The sequence below is a fragment of the Peromyscus maniculatus genome, chromosome 22 (genome assembly GCF_049852395.1).
Source record: "Peromyscus maniculatus bairdii isolate BWxNUB_F1_BW_parent chromosome 22, HU_Pman_BW_mat_3.1, whole genome shotgun sequence".
Classification (NCBI taxonomy): Eukaryota; Metazoa; Chordata; class Mammalia; order Rodentia; family Cricetidae; genus Peromyscus; species Peromyscus maniculatus.
This window is the reverse complement of record NC_134873.1, coordinates 2,493,671-2,514,197: the sequence shown is the minus strand read 5'-3', so window position 1 is coordinate 2,514,197 and position 20,527 is coordinate 2,493,671. Positions and strand designations below refer to the sequence as shown.

Sequence of the window (20,527 nt, the reverse complement as noted above, 5' to 3'; positions counted from 1 at the left end):
GTCTTTTGCTCCACCCCTTGGCATCTCTATAAAAACCCTGGGGCAGAGACAGTCAGGCCCGTTGGAAAAGGTTCCAGGCCCTCTGGAGGCTATCCTTTATTTTCTATCTGTTTATCTCCGCAATATTCTCCACAATAAATCCTTCTATCTAATATTTCTTGCTGCTCAGACTCAAGAAAACTCTGGGGAGCTGTGGGGTTGGTGGGTCAACGCCCCACAGAATGGCACCATGAACAGGGACTAAAGAAAAAAGAAAACAGGGGACTAAAGAAAAAAAGGGGGGACTAAAAAAAAGGGGGATGGACTAAGACAAATGAACAGGGACTAAAGACAAACAGGGACTAAAGATAAAGGAAAATAATAGTTTTATTACAGAGTTTTTGGCGAAAGTGCTGAGTCAGCCCTGCCAGTGGAAAGGCATGCCGGTGTTATGGAAAATATATATCATATATATATATTATTGAGGGGCAGGGGTTTTATCCTCGAGAGAAAAGGAAAACGGACTGGAAGGATGTCCGATGCTGCAGTGCAATTCTCTTCTGTCAAAATTTTCTATCTTTTATCCCTTTCTCAATTTCTATCTGTGAAAAATAAGTATAAGGTATGGGGTAGCAATATAGTGTAGGAAAAACTTAGAAGTGTAAGATCATGTAGGAAAAAATAAGTAAGGCAACTAGACAGAAAAACTCTTCAATTTTCTAACTTTGGGGGCTTTGAATGCAAACTGGGGGAAAATCTTTCTTTGGGCTTTACAAGAAGTAAAAAAGCTCTTCTCTGAGCTTATGGGGAAGAAAAAGTTTCCTATGGAAGCTTTTGACATGGGGACAGCTGAAATGCTAAGTCCAAACAGCAGGAGAAAGTGTTTTCTCCCTGAGGCAAAAATGGGGGTGTAAAAAGCCAAAGTTTAAAGTTCAGAAGTTTTGGGAAAAGTTGGTCTTTCTCTCTTGGGGGGAAAAAAATCTTGCTCTTAAACTATAAAGCTTTTCTTGGAAAATTTGGGGGGAAATCTCTCTAAAAATCCTTAGTCTTTCTCAAAAGCTCTTAAACTTAAAAACTAAAGCCTTCAACTTTCTCAGAAGGACAAAAATTAGAATCACCTGAAGATATTAGTATGGGGACCACCTGTGATTAGCTCTAAGGGAAAACAACAAACTTAAGACAGCAAAACCTCTCCAAGTTCTCTTTCAAGCTTTAAAAATCCTCCCTGCAATGCAGGAGGCAGGAACAAGTTTCTAAAAACCTCTTCTAAGCTCTGTCTCTTCAAGCTGGTAAAAGACAGTGGGTCAGAGTACCCTGAGGGAAACGCTTGGGGAGTGTAAGGGTGAAGAGCTACAGAGAACCCAAAAGGGCTGGAAACTTTACCCGAGAAAAGCAAAAAAGCCAAGCTTTTCAGTTACAGCGGAGCTGAGGCATCAAAGGTTTTGTTTCTGAGTGAGCATTTCAGAATGGAAAGGTGCTCCTAATCGTCCTAATCCAAAGATCCGCTGAAGCAATGAAAACTCTGTTAGCATTGTATCCTCACTTCTGATCAAAAACCCAGAGGTGACTGGCCAGAGTCTCTGAGTTGGAGTGCATTTCGGGGATACTAGGGTTCCATCAGTTGTAAACTTCCTGGAGCACAGAGTTGAGGCAGGAAGGTGCAGGACCCAGGGGAAGATTGCTAATGAACAAAAAAAGCTAAAGCCGGTGGGAACGGCACAGTTGTCTGCTTTCCTACAAGTCCCGGGTTGATAGGTCCACAGCTGCAAAAAGAAATCTGAGAAAAGGTTTTCCTATCAGAGAAAGGACCTTTCTGGGAAAACAGTAAAGCTGAACTGTGTCTGAAGCATTCGTGCTGCCAAGTCAGAACGCTGTCTGTCTGGGGAAAGAGCCCAGCCAGGACAGAGCAGAACTATCCAGGAGTAGAGCTTCTTTTCTGTCAGAGAAAGCACCTCTTTGAGAAAAGCTCTGTTTCAACTGACTCCCTGAGATGATGGAATGTAGCCCTAAAGGGTGATTGCCTTTGGCATAAGCTCTGTCTTTGAGCACCCAGACAAACACAACCCACTGGGGGACTGGGCCAGGTGAAGGCCTGATGAGGCAAAGCACCTGTCCTAATGGGAGTTTAGAATGGCAAAAACCTCCCTTGTTAGATTTTCAGTCTGTATGCAAACCACACAGACCCCGAAAACAGAAACGGACAAAAAGCCCCTACCTTCAGTAGCAGGGAAAGCCGCCACTGTAGTGTCGGAAATGTTTCTGGGGTAGAGGGGATAAATTGAGACCAAACTGGGAACTGTCTGAAGAAACAGAGAAGGGACATAATCCTCCCCAGAAAAATATATGACCTAGAAAGCTGCTAGTATTTGAGGCAGAATTGGGGGGGAGAAAAAAAGCCCCTACCTCCAAAGGCAGCTAGCAGAGGTACAGAGCTGCAAACAGATACCTGAAGCTCTGCATCTGGCGGGGGGGTGGGGGGGGAAGGAACAAGCAAAATGAGAATAAAATCAGTGGGAGAAAATCTCTCTGAAAGAGCTATGGAAAAGCTGTTGTACATGATCTTGTTTTTCACTGACTGGCTAAGGCAAACACAAGCCCCGAGGAAAGTTGCTATCAGAAATGCCAGCCTCAATGCCGGCTAACAAGGCAGGTGCGGTTCTGATTCAAGGCCAGTGTCAAATGAAGGAGAGACACCTGTTAAAGCCAGTTGAGGAGAGAATAGGAATCTCCCAATGTGCCATAGCTGAAAATGTAAAATGCTTGTTCAAATCTCTGGTTGCAAAAGCAAAAAACTTTGTTCAAACCTCCTGGGCAAGAATTTGTAAGCAAGTCTGGTTAAAAAAAAAAAAGAATTTAGAAGTTGACTCTCAGACCCAAAAAGAGCTATGGGAAATGAAGTCCAAAAGCTAGCTTGCAAAAAGGGACTGATATAAGGAAAATGCATTCTGGGAAAGGTAGTTTTTCTGCTAAAGATGGCGACATTGCCCTGAAACACTTTTGTCAGCTCGAATATACATTCATGGTAAACTTAAAATACAGCTTTTAAAAGAAAAGGAGGAAAATCATCTAAGAGTTTAAGTGTCAGTTCCAGTGAAAAATTGAAAGGATATGGAACTAGGTCCTTCACGGTTTGGGGCTCCATTGATAAAATGCCTTATTTACCCTAATAGCTGTGCAAAGTTTGTACAGTAATTGGATGACAAAAAGCTACCTATAAGAGCAAACAAGCCACTTAAAATCCTTAAAACAAGGGAAAGCAGTTTATACACTGAACGTTGTCTTAGATATGAAGGAAACTTATATGAAATTAAAAATTCTTTGCCTTTTGAACAAACTGTCTGCAATGAGTAATTCCTTTGCAAATCTAATAAGGATACAAGGAAACAGGCATTCAAAAAGAAATGACTGCTTTATAGATGGGAAACAAACTTCAGAAAATCTAGCCATCTTACAAAAGAGTTGGTTCACCTGAAAGTTCCTTATAAGAAATCAATGCCAAATATCACAGCTGCTAATAACATCAGGAGTTAAAGCTAATGAAATGAAAATACTAAATCCTGAAAATGCTTTTTCTCAAAGTAAGCTAATGAAGGATACGTTTCATAAAAGAACATCTATGTTCTTGACTCCTTTGAATAGTAACAGTTGTGTTGAAAACATTGAAACTAACAATCAAGTCAAAATGTTTCAACAAATTCAAGACGGTATTCACAAAAGAAAGCTGCAATGCTTTGTGTTCCATATTAGAGCTCACTCCAATCTTCCTGGTCCTTTAGTTGAGGGGTAATGCAATGGCTGAGCATTATCCCAAGTGGAAATGGCTCAACAGTCACATGCTCTTCATCATCAAATTAGCAAAAACTTAAGAGAAAGTAATTCAATCTTATGAAAGAAGCAGCTCGTCAAATAGTTAAATGATGTGAGGTATGTCCAAAATATTTTCCTATTCCTCACTTAGGGATAAATACTCGAGGTCTTCTTCCTAATCGTCTATGGCAAATGGATGTTACTCATATTGTAGAATTTGGCAAATTAAAATGTGTACATGTGACCATTGACACTTATTCAGGATTTTTAATGGCTAGTGCACAACCTGGGGAAGCTACAAAACATGTCATACTGCACTTCTTGAAGTATTTTTTGCATATAGGTATACAAAAAATTATTAAAACTGATAATGGTTCTGGATATAGTAGTAAGGCATTTCAACAATTTTGTACCCAATGGGAAATCATGCATAAAACAGGTATTCCTTATCCACAATACGTATTGTGGAAAGGGCTCATAGCAGTCTTAAAATACAACTTCAAAAAATAAAAATAAAAAAGGAAGAAATTTACCCTCAATCTCCACATAATGCATTAAATCATGCTCTTTTTGTTCTGAACTTTTTGAATATGGATGTCTATGAACAGTCTGCCGCAGATAGATTTTAGCACAGTGGCACCCAAGCGACTTTTGCTCAAGTGAAATGGAAAGATCCCTGCTCGGGATTATGGAAGAGTTCTGATTTGGTTTTAATATGGGGTAGAGGACATGTTTGTGTTTTTTCACAAGAGGAGAATGAAGCTTGGTGGTTACCAGAGCGTCTGGTAAGGAGTGTGGAACTAAGGAAGGCCAGCTCCAATGACGTTCCTATAAAGGAACCAGAATGAAAGTGGCTCAATTAATATTTCTGAGGTATTGTCACTGGTTAATGCAAACAGTGAGGAAATAGAGTTCGGAGCTGTGCCGCTTTTGGCTTTACTAGCTCCTTTAGAAAAATACTTTATATCATCTAATAGCTGTGCAGTCTTTGGCGAAGAGCTTTACAGCAGCTAAATATGGTAATTTCACCCCCAGCGTGAAGTTTTTTGGTAGAGCAAACTAAAAGTACTGCTGTAATAGAAAAGTTTGTCTGAATTGAAGCACTTAGGGGAGCTATTATGAATTTGGGTGAAGGGACAGCCTCTAGTTAAAGACCGTTTACTGCTGACAGTGCATCTCTGCTGGTTTCGGAATGGCGTATCACAACTCTATAATGACAACACTCACTAAATCCCTGTGTTTTATAGCAAAGCTGACTATAAACTTTAAACTTTAGAAATGATGTACATACTTCCTGTCTAGTTAAGAGAATCTAATAGAGATAATGATGAAGCTAAGGGATTCATTAAGTTTGTAGTTCCCTTAAGAGTTTTTGGTTTAGAAAGGGCTTGAGGCAGCTAAGACTGCTGTAGTCACTTTGGACCTAATTCAAAAGAGAAATGCCATCTTTATCATTCTCTACTCCCATACTGGGAGGTGTAACAGCTATGGAGATTGCTGTAAGCCATTAATAATTAGTTATTTTTTATATATTAAGAAAGGGGGACCTATAGGAGCCCGCTTTCAGGTTCCTTGTCTCCAGCATGTCTGCATAGAGGATGATTAGGACCATGGGCCTGAGTGCAGGTGTCTGAGATGGTCTGCACTTGGCTGTGCTGGGGGAGGAGGTCTTTTGCTCCACCCCTTGGCCAGACTGTCGGGTCCATTGGAAAAGGTTCCAGGTCCTCTCGAGACTATCCTTTATTTTCTATCTGTTTATCTCCGCAATATTCTCCACAATAAATCCTTCTAATATTTCCTGCTGCTCACACTCAAGAAAACTCTGGGGAGTTGGTGGGTAAACGCCCCACAAGGAAGAAAGAGAGAAAGAAAGATTTGAAAGAAAAAGAAAGCACATTATTAATGAACACTGAAAACATGATATTTATTCAGTTTTACTAATTTGGAACAGTGATGGAATTATAAGGTAACTAATCCTTGGGGTTCTAAGAGGTTTAGACAGAAGGCAAAAGATAAGCAAAAATAAGTAATCTAATAAAGCTAATAATTAAATTTTCCCATCTCTAAAACCCTCCCCAATTTTCAACTTGTGTCTCTCTTGCTATGTGGTCAGATAAGAAGTAAATGTTTGTTCAGTAGAGACATTCTCATCTTGAAAACTCAAGTCTTTTTCCACCACAAGATTCCCAGTGAAATTGGAATATCATGGGTTCCACTATTTTGCTAGGTGTTAGCAAAGGAAATGATATAAATCTCTCTCTAGACTATCCTTATTTTTACCATGCAGGCATGTTACGGGAATATTAGTTTGGGAACTGAGGAGTCTTAAAGTCCAAATGGGGGCCAAAATGTGGGGGCTACAGGGTATTGTCATTGATAGGTACATGTAGTTGCCAAAAAAGGAAAGAGTGGAAGACCTGGACATGGCTAATCCACCAGAGATGAGTGGATATAGAGAGCACAGTAGGAGTCAGCTTGTCCCCAGGTACTCCTCAAGCACTGCTCTCTGAACATTTGATCTTTTGGTTCTTACACCCAAAGCTCCCTCCCTAACAATTTCTCCATACTCCACAGCTCTTGGTAATTTCCTGAGTGCCCTATTCTTCTTAAGTTTAAGTCTCAGGATTTCCTGATAACCTGGATGTCATCTGGAGTCAACACAATTCTGGGTTCCTAACTGAAGGTTGTGCAGGCATCAGGGAAGCAGACTATCTCCCAAATACTGGGATTACAGGCATCCAACTCTAAACTCAACTGAGGAATGTTTTCAAAATGCCCTATCTTTGGATCAGAGAATTTAACGATTAAATAAGATTTAAAAAAGAATCATCAGCTTTTGATGAACAGTAATACTTCTTGAAATTCTATAATTAATAATTAAAACTGAAAACCTTTTTCATTTGTTCTCAGTAACTAGGTAATTTTGTTCTGCTTTGATACTTACAAACATGTAAGTGTTGGAACTGTTTGTGTGTACACACCTTTGCTGTGATGTGCTGCTGCTAGCCACAGGAGAACATAATGGAATTCAGCTACTATCACAAAAGCTACTACTTGGAAAAGTCAAGAATTTTTTTTGAAGGTCAAGCCATGGCTTAAGAAGTCTTTGTAAAGCTGGGCGGTGGTGGTGCATGCCTTTAATCCCAGCACTCATGAGACAGAGGCAGGCAGATCTCTGTGAGTTTAAGGCCAGCCTGGTCTACAGAGTGAGTTCCAGAAAAGGCACAAAGCTACAGAGAAACCCTGTCTTGAAAAACCAAAACCAAAACCAAAAAAAAAAAAAAGTCTTGGTGACATTTTGGCTTTTGTATATATATATTAGCTGGTTCCTAAAATGATTTTCTTGTGTGCTTCTAAGAGCTCCTAACAGTGTATTTATCTCAAATGCCTATCAAGCATCCAAAGCCAAATGAAACAACACCTGTCTCCTAGGCCAGGTGGATAGTTTGTTTCTTGTGTAATTTAGGGTGAGACCCTCCTTTCTTATACAACCTTACAAATAGACCCCTAACTTCTTACTTAACCACTTCTAGGAATGTAGACTGAGCACATAGATCCCCTTTTTGATATACTAACAGTCATTAGCACTCAGTTGACCTCCTCTTTTACCACTCCCATTTTGGGTTGTAAAAGAAAGCCTGATGGTCACTGCCTGAGGAAAATTCTTACCTGACTTTATGACCCTGTAAGAATTCAATCCTGATGACCTTGCTCTGGCAGAGGACCACTATTGCTTACATTTATAACTGAACACCTCAGAGACTTGAGAGGACTGAGGTATAAGAAGTTGAGAATGGAAAACTGAGAGGGATAAGGATTTCAATCAGAGAGAACATGTGGACAAGATGGAGGACGAGGAAGAGCCAGATGGGAAAGTACTAGCTGGCTAAGAATGAGATCAAAAAGACCTAGATGAAGCAGAATTATGATGAGAGAATTAAGATAGAACATAGAACAGTAGATAAATGTAGAGAGAAATCAGGTAAGAAAGAAGCTAGGCACGAGAACAGAACTGAAGCTGGGCAGATAGGATTTTATCTCAGAGGAATAAAGTAGACGGACCAAGAGCATGGTGTACTTAGATTCATTTCCCAAAAATAGTTCTCACCATTCGTACTTTCTCTTCTGAGCCCCTGGGAAATATATTATTAAGGATGGTCCTTTTAATAATACACAAGAATGTGTATATGGCAATGAGAAGAACTTTGGTGTCTACTATCTACTTATCCTATGTAAGTTCTAGAAATGAAAGCAGGGGAATCATTCGGCTGCAAGTGACCTCAATGACATTAATTTGGGTTTTAAAAATTATGTATGTATGTATGTATGTATGTATGTATGTATGTATGTGCTAGTGTGGGAGTGTGCATATGCCACAACCTAAGTGTAGATATAAGAGAAAAAATTGTAGGAGTGGTATCGGTTTCTTAGAGGTGGAACTCAGATCATGAGACTTAGCAGCAACCAACTTCACTCATGGAAACTATTCTCTGGCATTTATTTGTGGCGCTGAGAAAGTGTTATGAACTAACACTCACTGAGTGTTATGAACTCATAATAAACTAACACATTCCATACACAAAAAGGAAAAAGAAAACAAGAGATAGCAGTATATCATCTTCATTTGGAAATAGGATTTATTATTCAGTTTCTCCTGTCTTTCATTATGCTTCAGTGAAAATATTTCTACAATCCAAAAAGAAGACAATATTTTACTGATGTAATGTTTCAACTAATCTTATTTGAGCATCAATGAGACAGCTCTGTTGGAAATGTCTGTCTTGTACAAGGCTGTAATCTCATCTTGATTGCCATATGAAGTTGAACAAAAGTAGACCCCACAAAGTTTTCTTTTCTCCACACATCTGTCATGGCTTAAAAAAATCCCATAGTTATACAAACATACAACAGAATTAAAAAAATAAATCTCATTGCCATTACATTACCTGGCATCTCTGGATAATTTCCTTAGAAGGCAATACTTCAATATAATATGCCAAATGCATAACTGATGAGGACATGAAATGTATGGAACTTCAAATAATATATACATATCCATAGTACATCAAGTTACATTGTGAAATATACAGTTGATTGCTGATTATCCTACTTTATTACATCACTTCCACATAGATGAAAATGTTACTTTGGATACACATGAGACATTCAATGTTTCTTATATTCTCATCTATTTTTAATCATTTTAACACTAACATTCTTAATATGTGTTGACAAAACAGCAAACATTGGGGGTACATTATCTACCCTTACACTTGTACTCTGGAGATTCACACATGAGGATCATGATTTCAATTTTATGTTTGACTAATTACTACCATCCAAGTGGGGCTGGATAACAAAAAACATTTCAAGGGAATTTGTGAAAAAAATATGAAAAAATAAAACCAGGAATAGAAACCCATTACCCTTTCACAGACACACTTGCTGGAAAATATCACATACTGCCTAATATTTAAATAAAGATGTACCACTTAGACGATGGCCATCCCATTTTATACACTGTAGCAGGAAAATATCTCTCACTAACTGAAAGCACAATAGAAGATGAACAAAAGTCACAGAAGGAATATAAGGAGCACAAAATAAACTTCAATAAATGAATTTGCTACACAGAGTACAATATAATGTCTACCTCAAATGGTGCAAAATAGAAGCCACAATGTCTTTAGTGAACTTTGTTAATAATTTACTTACTTCAAGGCTGTGATGAAAAAGTTTCTTTTCTTGAACCTGAAGACAATTGTGCTGCCTAAAGTTTTTACCAAATTATTTATGTACAGAGTTTTTCTTTTGTATGAGTTCTTCCCTGTTTTCTGATATCAAGATGATATAAAAAAAGCTTTAGAATATTTACAGGCCTAGAGGCATGGACAAGCCCTTAATACAAGTCCATTCCCAGGACTAAGGTCAGGTTTTTGACAACTTCCAGTAATTCCTGCTATAAAAAGCTCCAAGGGTCTAATCTTTTAAAGAACCAGAATGCACATGTACCTACCCACAAAAAGACACTGACATTGCATAATTGAAACTAAAACAAATATTTAAACTAATATTCAGTCATGAATGTTTATCTCTTATAATTCCTGTATCATAGATATTGAGGCATCTGAAGGCTTGCAGAGTTTTTCTCTATCATGAATTGGTTCATGTAACAGAAAGCAATCATGTAGACCTAATGTCAGAGAAATCAATCATTCTTAGACTGTCGTATCATTTGGGAAGATTTAGGAAATGCTGTCATGCTGGAAGAAATATGTCACTGGGGGTTGTCCTGAAGGTTTATATCTGCTTACCATTTCCCATTTACACTTTATGCTTTATGCTGCAGATTAAGGATGTGAATTCTTAGCTTCCTACTTTATCTGCTATGTCTGACACTCGTTTCTATGCCACTTTCATGGTGATCCTGTATTGCTCTGGAACCATGGGCCAAATTAAATACTTTTATAAGTTCACATTGACATGATGTTATATCACAGCAACAGAAAAGGCACTATTACACCTGGATTCATTATCTCATGTAATTGAAGAGAAGTATGAAATCTAAAAACCAAATACAGAGGGACACTATAATGCTCAAACAGATTGCTGACACCTGTGAGATTTTTTTCTCAAGAATAATCTTGTGTAATTGAATGTAAGTGTGTTGGCTAAAGATCTTACCAAATCCTTTATTATCAGACTTTCTTTGGTATGTAGTTTTTCAAATCCTCAAAGCCTAATGTTATATTCACAGGCTTTAACAAACCAATTCCACACTAATAGTATTACTCTTATAGGGTTCCTCTCCAGCATGTGCTTTTTTATGTATTTTAAGATAACTGTGTTGTGAATAGGTTTTACCACACTGATTACATCCATATGGTTTCTCTCCAGTATGTGTTCTTCTATGCAATTGAAGACTACTAAGGTGAGGAAAGGCTTTACCACATTGATTACATTCATAGGGCTTTTCTCCAGTATGTGTTCTTTTGTGTCTTTGAAGATCACTATGATGGACAAAGGCTTTACTACACTGATTACATTCATAGGGTTTCTCTCCAGTATGTATTCTTTCATGTGTCTGAAGATCACTATGACAGATAAAAGCTTTACCACACTGATTACATTCATAGGGCTTCTCTCCAGTATGCATTCTTCCATGTCTTTGAAGATGACTATGACGGGCAAAAGCTTTACCACACTTATTGCATTCATAGGGTTTCTCTCCAGTATGTGTTCTTTTATGCGATTGAAGATAACCAAGACAAACAAAGGTTTTACCACATTGATTACATCCATAGGGCTTCTCTCCAGTATGTGTTCTTTCATGTCTTTGAAGATGACTGTGACAATCAAAGGCTTTACCACAATGATTACATCCATAGGGCTTCTCTCCAGTATGTATTCTTCCATGTCTTTGAAGATGATTGTGACAAGCAAAGGCTTTACCACACTCATTGCATTCATAGGTTTTTTCTCCAGTATGTCTTCTTTCATGTTTTTGAAGATAACTATGATGGGCAAAGGTTTTACCACATTGATTACATTCATAGAGTTTCTCTCCATTATGTGTTATTTTATGCAATTTAAGAGTACTAAGACGAGAAAAGGCTTTCCCACACTGATTACATTCATAGGGTCTCTCTCCAGTATGTGTTCTTTCATGTCTTTGAAGACTATTGTTACATGCAAAGGCTTTACCACACTCATTACATTCATAGGGCTTCTCTCCAGTATGTATTCTTTTATGCCTTTGAAGATGACTATGTTGTGCAAAGGCTTTATCACATTGATTACATTCATAGGGTTTCTCTCCAGTATGTGTTCTTTTATGCAATTGAAGATCACCAAGACAAACAAAGGCTTTACCACATTGATTACATTCATAGGGCTTCTCTCCAGTATGTGTTCTTTCATGCCTTTGAAGATGACTATGTTGTGCAAAGACTTTACCACATTGATTACATTCATAGGGCTTCTCTCTAGTATGTGTTCTTTCATGTCTTTGAAGATGACTATAACGGGGAAAGGCTTTACCACACTGATTGCATTCATAGGGTTTCTCTCCAGTATGTGTTCTTTCATGCATTCGAAGATGACTGTATTGCACAAAGGCTTTACCACATTGATTACATTCATAGGGTCTCTCTCCAGTATGTGTTCTTTTATGCAATTTAAGATCACCAAGACGAGGAAAGGCTTTACCACAATTATTACATTCATAGGGTTTCTCACCAGTATGTCCTCTTTTATGCAATTGAAGAGAACTGTGACAAGTAAATGCTTTACCACACTGATTACATTCATAGGGTTTCTCTCCAGTATGTATTCTTTCATGCATTCGAAGATGACTGTGTTGTGCAAAGGCTTTACCACACTGATTACATTCATAGGGTCTCTCTCCAGTATGTGTTCTTTCATGCATTTGAAGATGACTGGGACGAGCAAAGGCTTTACCACATTGCTTACATTCATATGGTTTCCCTATAGTACGTGTTCCTTGATGTATTTGGAGACTACTATGACATGCAAAGTCTTCACTATAATGAATACCTTCATAGAGTTTCTTTCCAGTATGAATTCTTTCATGCCTTTGAAGATGACTCTGATATGCAAATGAATTAACACATAGAGTCCATTCAGAAGATTGGTCTCCTGTATAACTTCTTTCATGCCTGCAAGAATAATTTGCAAATGTGAAAGCTTTACCACATTCATTACACTGTTAAACTTTTATTTCTGTATGAATTAATTTTACAGTTTGGTGTAAGTGTAAAAAAGGAGTCAGATCTTAAGGTTTTATCACTTTGCTTACACTCATGTTATTCCCCCCAAAAAATTAAGGATTATTTTGCTTTTTTGAAGATAACTGTGATGATATGAGCCTTGATTACATGGCTCACACTTATGGCTTTTTTTTCTCTATGACGCTTTTAATATATTTGTAGAGAACTGGAAGAATTCAGAATTTTACCCCCTTAATTTCATTGATAGGTTTTCCTATACTGTGAATCCTACTACATTTGCAAAGTGAACAGGGACAAACAGAAGTATTTACACATTCCTAGTGCTCACAGGGCTTTTCTTCAGTATGTTTGTTGACATATTCCCAATGAAGTTGGAAAACTAATTACTTTTAAATTTGAATCACATTCAAGAAGTCTACTCAACATGGGGCTACCACATATCTTCTAATTGGTCTGAGATGGAGAGGGATACATTGTTTCTTTCCATATCCCTATGTTCATATGACTTGTACCCATAGTGATGTATGATATATGTAGTAAAGAAAGAATAACAAATAAAAAGTTTCTACATTGCCTCCACACAGCTTAACTTTTTGTTTCTCACAGATATGTGGTATAGGTTTTAAGGTTTCTTGACAACAACTTCCCCTTACCTCTTGATTCTAACTACCCATCTCAATAAACTTAGCAGAGACAGAACAACTATATGAGTAACACTAGCTTTACTATGGACTATTTGCTTATTAGAAGGTTTTGGACATACACTTATCATATACTCAATGTGTATATCTTTTGTAATATGAGTGGTATGAAATTAGATGCATTGGCAGTTCTACAGCATAGCTCTGATGGAGCTATGATTCAAATGCTGATATCTCTTAAGGCATTGATTCCTTGTCTTCCTTCTAAAGAGAATGACTTTCAAATATAATTCACTTACCTGCCTTTGAGGTATATGGGTTGTGAGTATTTAATGATCATTAATTCACTTTAAGCTATGATCATTTACACTGCTGTATTTCTTTAAAACTTCCAGATACATTAAAATACATCCAGAGGCACATTTGTATCAGCTCGCACATGAAAATTACCTTCCATGTCTTTGAGAACTTTGACAATGTTCTTCAACTTTATGATCTTCCCAATTGTAGCCTAAAATATAGTATGAGGAAATGTATGAAATATTACTAGAAACTGTGGAAAATTTCAGTTACTATCTTCAGTGATCCTTAGAACCATGCCTAATTTATTCACCTCATTCTTTCTCTTTTTCAATCAGAATTACAGAAGAGCATCAATAGCCAAGAAATAGTTGTCCCCTTATTTTAAAATGTGAAGGAAAATTTTACAGTATTACCTATAGCACTGAGGTTCATATAGGTCTCCAGCATCACATTGTTGTAGAGATTCTTCTGAGAAGGATCCAGCAATGCCCACTCCTCCTGAGTGAAGTCGACATGCACATCATTATACGTCACTGCATCCTAAAATATGCCATACATAAGTCTAAAACAAAAAGCATGATACTCACAACATTGTAAATGTATACTTCTTTGACAATAGTCACATAAATCTGGTGCTTTCTACATTTATTCTATAACTCAGAGATTACAATATAATCATCAAGTTACTTTAGAAGGAAACTGAAATAGGTTTACCTCTATTATTTCTGAATGCTTTTAATGGGCTAACATCTTGCAAGAGAAATGCCTATTAGCAAACACAGAGACAAGCAAACATATCAACAGTACTGAGGACACATCAGAGAAATTGTATGAACAATTACTAACTACAAAAAAGATGAGTAAGCTGGGTGTATTGGCTCATGCATTTAATACCAGCACTCAGAAGGCAGAAGCAGGAATATGTGCTTCTGAGTTGAAAGCTAGCCTAGTCTATGCATTCAGTTCAGGACAGTAAGAAGTAAATATTAAGAACCTGTCTGCACTGCAAACATCAATCAAACAAACAAAAAAGATAGGATGAACTCAGGCATTAATTTCAGTTATGTATTCATCTTCTAGAAACCTGAATTGCTCCAGCTTATATTGTACTTTAATAAATCTTGCTAAAGGGAACTGTGCATTTAAAAAGTTATACATAGTCAGATGATAACATTAGCAATATCAATGTTGATCATAAATAATCAATACAGGGCAGGAGAGATGGCAGAGAAGTTAAGAGCTCTTGCTGGTCTTGTATATAGATGGGCTCAATTGCCAGTACTTACATGGGGGAATCCCACAACTGTTCATATATCAAGTTCATGGGTTCTAAGACCATCTTTTGACTACTGTGAGGACCAGGCATATGTGTAGTGCATATCCATGTATACAGGCAAAAGAATCATATTCATAAAAAATCAAAACAAACACAACAAGCAGGAAGAATGTCACACACCTGTAATCTAATGACTCAGAAGGCCCAGGCAGTATTAATGTCATGAATACTGCATCCTGGGAAAGAGAATGATATCCTAATTTCAAAATTCAAGCTGGGGGTAATAAAGCTCAGTAAAACACCATATGCTAGACACATACAAAAAACATACTCGCAGGGCGGTGGTGGCGCATGCCTTTAATCCCAGCACTGGGAGGTAGAGCCAGGCGGATCTCTGTGAGTTCGAGGCCAGCCTGGTCTACAGAGCGAGATCCAGGACAGGCATCAAAAATACAGAAAAAAAACCTGTCTCAAAAAAACCCCCCAAAAAACCAAAACCCTAAAAAAACAAACAAACCACATACTCTAGGCCCATCACCCAATAACAAATATGAAAAAACCTCGAATGTTGGTCAACCTTTAATCTCAGGATGTGGGATAAGGAGTCAGGTGAATCTCTGAGTTCAAGGCCAGCCTGGTCTACAGAGCTACTTTTAGGACAGAAGGACTACTCAGCCAAAGCTTGTTTTGTCAGAAACAAAAATAAAAAGATAAAATTAAAAAAAATCAGGCTAGCAAAATGGCTTAGCATTGGATATCAATTCCTTCAATTGTATCTTATGTGATCTAGTGATACCATCTATAATGGTGGTGAAGTCAAGACAGCACAAGAAGGAAGCTGGCTGATTTGTTTCAACTACAACATAGTAGAAACATAGAAAAGGAAATGGGTTAAGGCTATAGAGACACATATCACACCCCCCAGTGAGAAATATCTTCCAGAGAGATTCCTCCTACTAAAGGATCCACAAGCACCCCAAATAAGATGCCAAGGAGAGACAAATGTTCAAATACCTCATCCTATCTGGGAACTTTTCATTCAGTCAACTACATTCTGACCCAGGTTACTACAGGCTCATGATCATCCATGTAGAAAATATACTTAGTCACCTCAATGATCCTCATAGTCTGTAACAGCCCCCTACACTGTCCAAATGTCCAAAGCACCTTTTGACATTCAAGATGAATTCTTCACTGTGTCACCTTATAAAATCAGAAAACAAGTTAAATCTTTCCAACATACAAACAGCACAGAAAACCCATTCCCATTCCAAAGGAGAGGAATTGAGACATAGTGAAGAAAGGTTGGACAAAGGGAAGACTGAAACCCAGCAGGGCAACCATCAAATCTAGTAGTTACGTGTCAGCCACTTGGGCTTCATTTTCAAAGGGCTTAGATGGCTCTCTTCCCACAATTTCTCATACATCTTTCTCTTTGGTTACTTCTACTCCATATATGCAGCTTTCCATGGAAGATGTCTCATAGCTTAAGTATCTCAACATCTTATGTTCTCAAAATACAACCCAGGCTTCATCCTCATAGCACCATGCAATAAACTCTCAGTCTCCTCACTGGAGCTCTTACCATACCAAATACAGATGCCTACAACAGTGCTGGACTGAAAATATAGAGTAAGAATGAATGATTTTAAATTTTGCATCATTCTGGTTTCCAGAACCAGTTCAACATCAATGATTGCCCCAAATTTGGCTTCTAAGATGTGAAGGACCCCTGTCATGCTTGGACCAGAATTGCAGCAGGCTTTGTATGAAGTTGCTTCCTGGGACTGGAAATCACTTTGCCTAATCCCTCCATTAACTGTGGCATAGAAGGATGGATTCTTACACTTAGGCCACCTTGCTAGGCTTCCAATGTAGAGTAAGGGCCTTCTTTTTAATGGTGATAATCTCCCTGAAAATTCCTGCCTTTGTTCAGCATTTGACTGCCATCTGAAAATACATAATGTTGTTTTTCTCTACAACCCATAGACTTTTCAATTATTTATGATCCACTTATTGATTTTTTTCCACTGTAGTCTTGAGTGAATAAGTAATAGCCATCCAAAAGAGTCAATATTCCATCTAAGAAATCAGCCCCATTATTTTTTTAATTCTGCCTTACTCAATTTCTTGGGGGCATGGGCATGATAAGAGAGATTAGGGGCCAAAGTACCACACAAATGAGTTCTATTTTAATTCTGAATGAAATCCTGTGACCTCTACCTCCACTGTTTGCAGTACCCTCAACAGGACTTTTATTCCAAATCCTACAAAAATAACCAATTAAGCTCTGTGTGCAGCTTTCTATGTCCTTTGCTGTCTAAATCTTGATATCTCCAACATTCCTCCAAAAGTCATCATTCCCATGTTCTTTGCAATAACAAAATCACTTTTGGTGTACCACATTCTGTTATAACTTGCTTTTTTCTCACTCTGATTAAATTATCTAAACAAAAGCACCTCAGGTAATGAATGTGTTTTTTGGGCTGATTCTGCCAGATCACAATCCATCATTGTGGGAGTTTAGGACAGAAATTCAATCTAGCAACTGAAGGCAAAACCATGAGGAATCTTTGTTTCTAGGCTTTCTCTCTGACATGGTCATTGTCTCATGCCCAGGTTGCTGTCTTATCTAGTGCAGGACAACTTTCTTAGGGATATTGTATACTCAGTGGAAGATCTGTCACCCATCAATCATCAAAATCTCTCAAAGACTTATCCATGGTGACTGTGGGCTCTGAAATGTTGACATCTGGAATTAAATAGGGCACAGAGACAATAATATATGAGACGATTTTACAAACCAAAAACCAATGTATCAACTACATCAGTAACATAAATTGCAAAAGTATAAACACTGATGATAATAACAACTGGAAACACAGATATGTCAAGAAATGAGGAAATACAAGCTTCTAAGATCAAGAAGAGAAAACTAAAATTGTTTCTCCACAGAAAATCTCCAAACCAATAAACTTAAGGAACTCCTAACATAATATAGTAATTTACCAGAAAGTAAAATTAGGTGAAGGCTCATTTTCCAGAGAAACAATACAATTAGATTATAACTAATAAAAAAAATCAAACAATATAGGTGGTACTACTGATAAAAGGAGACAGAAAGACAGACCTACAAATATAGCATTGTCTCTTAAACAAGAACTATAAGATTCTAAGGAAAATCAATATCATAGAAATCACTGACCACCACTCACCCTGTGCACTCCAGTTCTCTCCTTTGCCGATAATAAAAAATGGGTTGGGTGAGGAGGACTGTCTCACCAAAATTGGATAGGTTCACTTGAAGTACTCACACAGAAATTTCTACACTGGAGGAAATAGTTTTAGCTACTCTGTCATTCTCTTTAATAAAGAATAGGATGTTTGTCAGATCATTTAGAGAAAATTGTTGCCTATGATTGAAGACTGAATGTATGTCTGCATCAGAGGAAATGAAAAATTTTCAAACCAAATGAAAGATAACAGTTTTTAAAATAAATATTGTATGATTTGGGTTGTATACCTAAAGCAACCTGATTTCCTCTAATTGCTTTATAAGTCATTAGGGCTTTTGAAAACAAGTCTAGCCCCATTTTTTTTTTTTTTTTTTTTTTTTTTGGTTTTTCGAGACAGGGTTTCTCTGTGTAGCTTTGCGCCTTTCCTGGATCTCGCTCTGTAGACCAGGCTGGCCTCGAACTCACAGAGATCCACCTGCCTCTGCCTCCCGAGTGCTGGGATTAAAGGCGTGCACCACCACCGCCCGGCAGCCCCATTTTTATGTGTATATTTGTATGAGTGAGACAGAATGTTCTCCATGTGTGTATAGGTGACACACCAAAGAGTATGCCAGATCCCCAGGATCAGGAATAGCAGGTGGTTAGAAGCCTCCCAACTTGTGTGCTGGTATCTGACCTCTCCCAAGAAGAATACTTATTGAGTAACATGCACAGCCCACATAGTACTTTTTATCCAATAAACTAAAAGTCTTTCACAGATTAACCACAACAGAAATCTAAATAAAGAAGTAAGTAAATAAATGATCTCTGGGACCCTAATGAATCAGTATTAAGATGTTGGGTATGGGACCAGGTAGGCTACCCTACCCACAGACCTTCCCCACTCTCTGTTACCCAAGACCCAATACTCAAGGTTGCCCCTAGGGCTGAAAGAGAACTCCAGCTGTTACTCCTCTCTCTTTCCATGTCTCCTGTAGATTCCAAAGACCATCCCCACCTACTCTTCCCTACTCACGTCATATCTGAGTCCTATCTCCTAAATGGGGTAGACGCTCCCAGCACAATTACTTGCCACACCTTCCAGAAGACCAGTTAGGATGTCTGCAGATATATCACATTGTCTCTTACCCCAGACCTGATTTTAAAAGTTGACCCTATCACTGGAGTAGAGCACCAGAGGCAGCTTCCTCTCTTCCCTCTCCATGCCTCCTGAGGATCCCTAAGGTCATCTCTCCCACCTTCCTCTTCCCCCAGTTTTCAACACCACCAAGCATTTGCCCTTGAACACACCAGCCAAGAAGGCCAGGAGCACTCAGTCAACACATACTCTGAAACGCCAGAGAACAAAAAGAAACCAGGAAACAAAACTCCCGTCCAACCAAGATAAAGTCAGAAACCAGCACCTAGAACTAGCATCACCCCAAACCCAGATGCTGAGCATAGGAACATTGTAACGGTCAGGGCAATATGTCACTCCCAGAGCTCAGCAATACTATCATAGCAGGCCCTGAGTATTCTAACATAGCTGAAATACAAGAAAAAGAGCTTAAAACAAACTACATGGAGATGATAGAGGGCCTTAAAAAGAAAACGAATAAATTCCTTAAATAAATTCATGGAAGCACAAACAATTGGAGGGAATCAATAAATTCTTCCAAGAAAGCTAGGAAAACACAAACAATTAGAATATATGGTGATATTTTATTTGTATTAAAATGTTATTTGTATGTTAATAAATAAAGTTTCCCGGGGGTCAGAGCTATTAGCAAGCCATAGGAAAGCAGGGCAGTGGTGGCATACGCTTGTAATCCCAGCACTTGGTAGGCAGAGCTAGGTAAGTCTCTGTGTGTTCAGGGATACAGCCAGTATTGGATACACATGCCTTTAATCTCAATACCAACCATAGAAAACCTGGAGGTCTATACAGACAGGCCGTGACAAGGCAGTCATGTGGTTGGGTTTACAACCAATGAGAAGGCAGAACAGAAACTCTATATAAAGACTTTAACACAGGAAGTAGCTCTGGTTCAGAGAGGTAGGACCACCACAGGAGGAAGGGTAAGGTTTTAGCTCTTAGCTCTGACCTCTTGGCTTTCTTCTTTGCATTGGTTCTGTGTTTCTTATTTAATAAGACGGTTGGTTACATCTACAAGAGTAAACTAATAAGTAATTAAAATAAAGCCAAGATAAAACCAGTAGTTGAAGGACACAAATAAAACTGTTTAAGACCTGAAAATGGAAATAGAAACAATAAAGAAAACAGAAACTGAGGGAATTCCAGAAATGAAAAATTTAGGACTACAAACAGGAAGTACAGTGGCAAGGCTCACCAATAGAATAGAGAGATGGAATAGAGAATCTCAGGCACAGGAGATCTAATAGAAGAAATGATACATCAGTTAAAGAAAATGTTAAATATAAAAATTTCCTGATGCAAAACAACCAGGAAATCTGGAACATTAGGCAGAGACCAAACCTATGAATGACAGGAATAGAGGAAAGAGAAAAAACTCAGTTCCAATGTCCAGAAAATAT

General features: G+C 38.1%; 1 protein-coding gene and 1 pseudogene across 2 annotated transcripts in view; both read right to left on the bottom strand.

The window, feature by feature from the left end:
- The window catches only part of LOC102922050 (large ribosomal subunit protein eL8-like), a 108,650-nt pseudogene that overhangs the window by 17,021 nt on the left and 71,102 nt on the right, over positions 1 to 20,527 (bottom strand). The gene's annotated exons all lie outside the window — the stretch shown is intronic.
- The window catches only part of LOC102908545 (uncharacterized), an 81,094-nt gene continuing 70,938 nt past the window's right edge, over positions 10,372 to 20,527 (bottom strand). The window contains 4 exon segments of the mRNA XM_076559374.1: positions 10,372 to 10,606; positions 10,608 to 12,464; positions 13,628 to 13,688; positions 13,894 to 13,978. Of these exon segments, the coding sequence (XP_076415489.1) occupies positions 10,519 to 10,606; positions 10,608 to 12,464; positions 13,628 to 13,688; positions 13,894 to 13,978 (2,091 nt within the window). The 3' untranslated portion in view covers positions 10,372 to 10,518.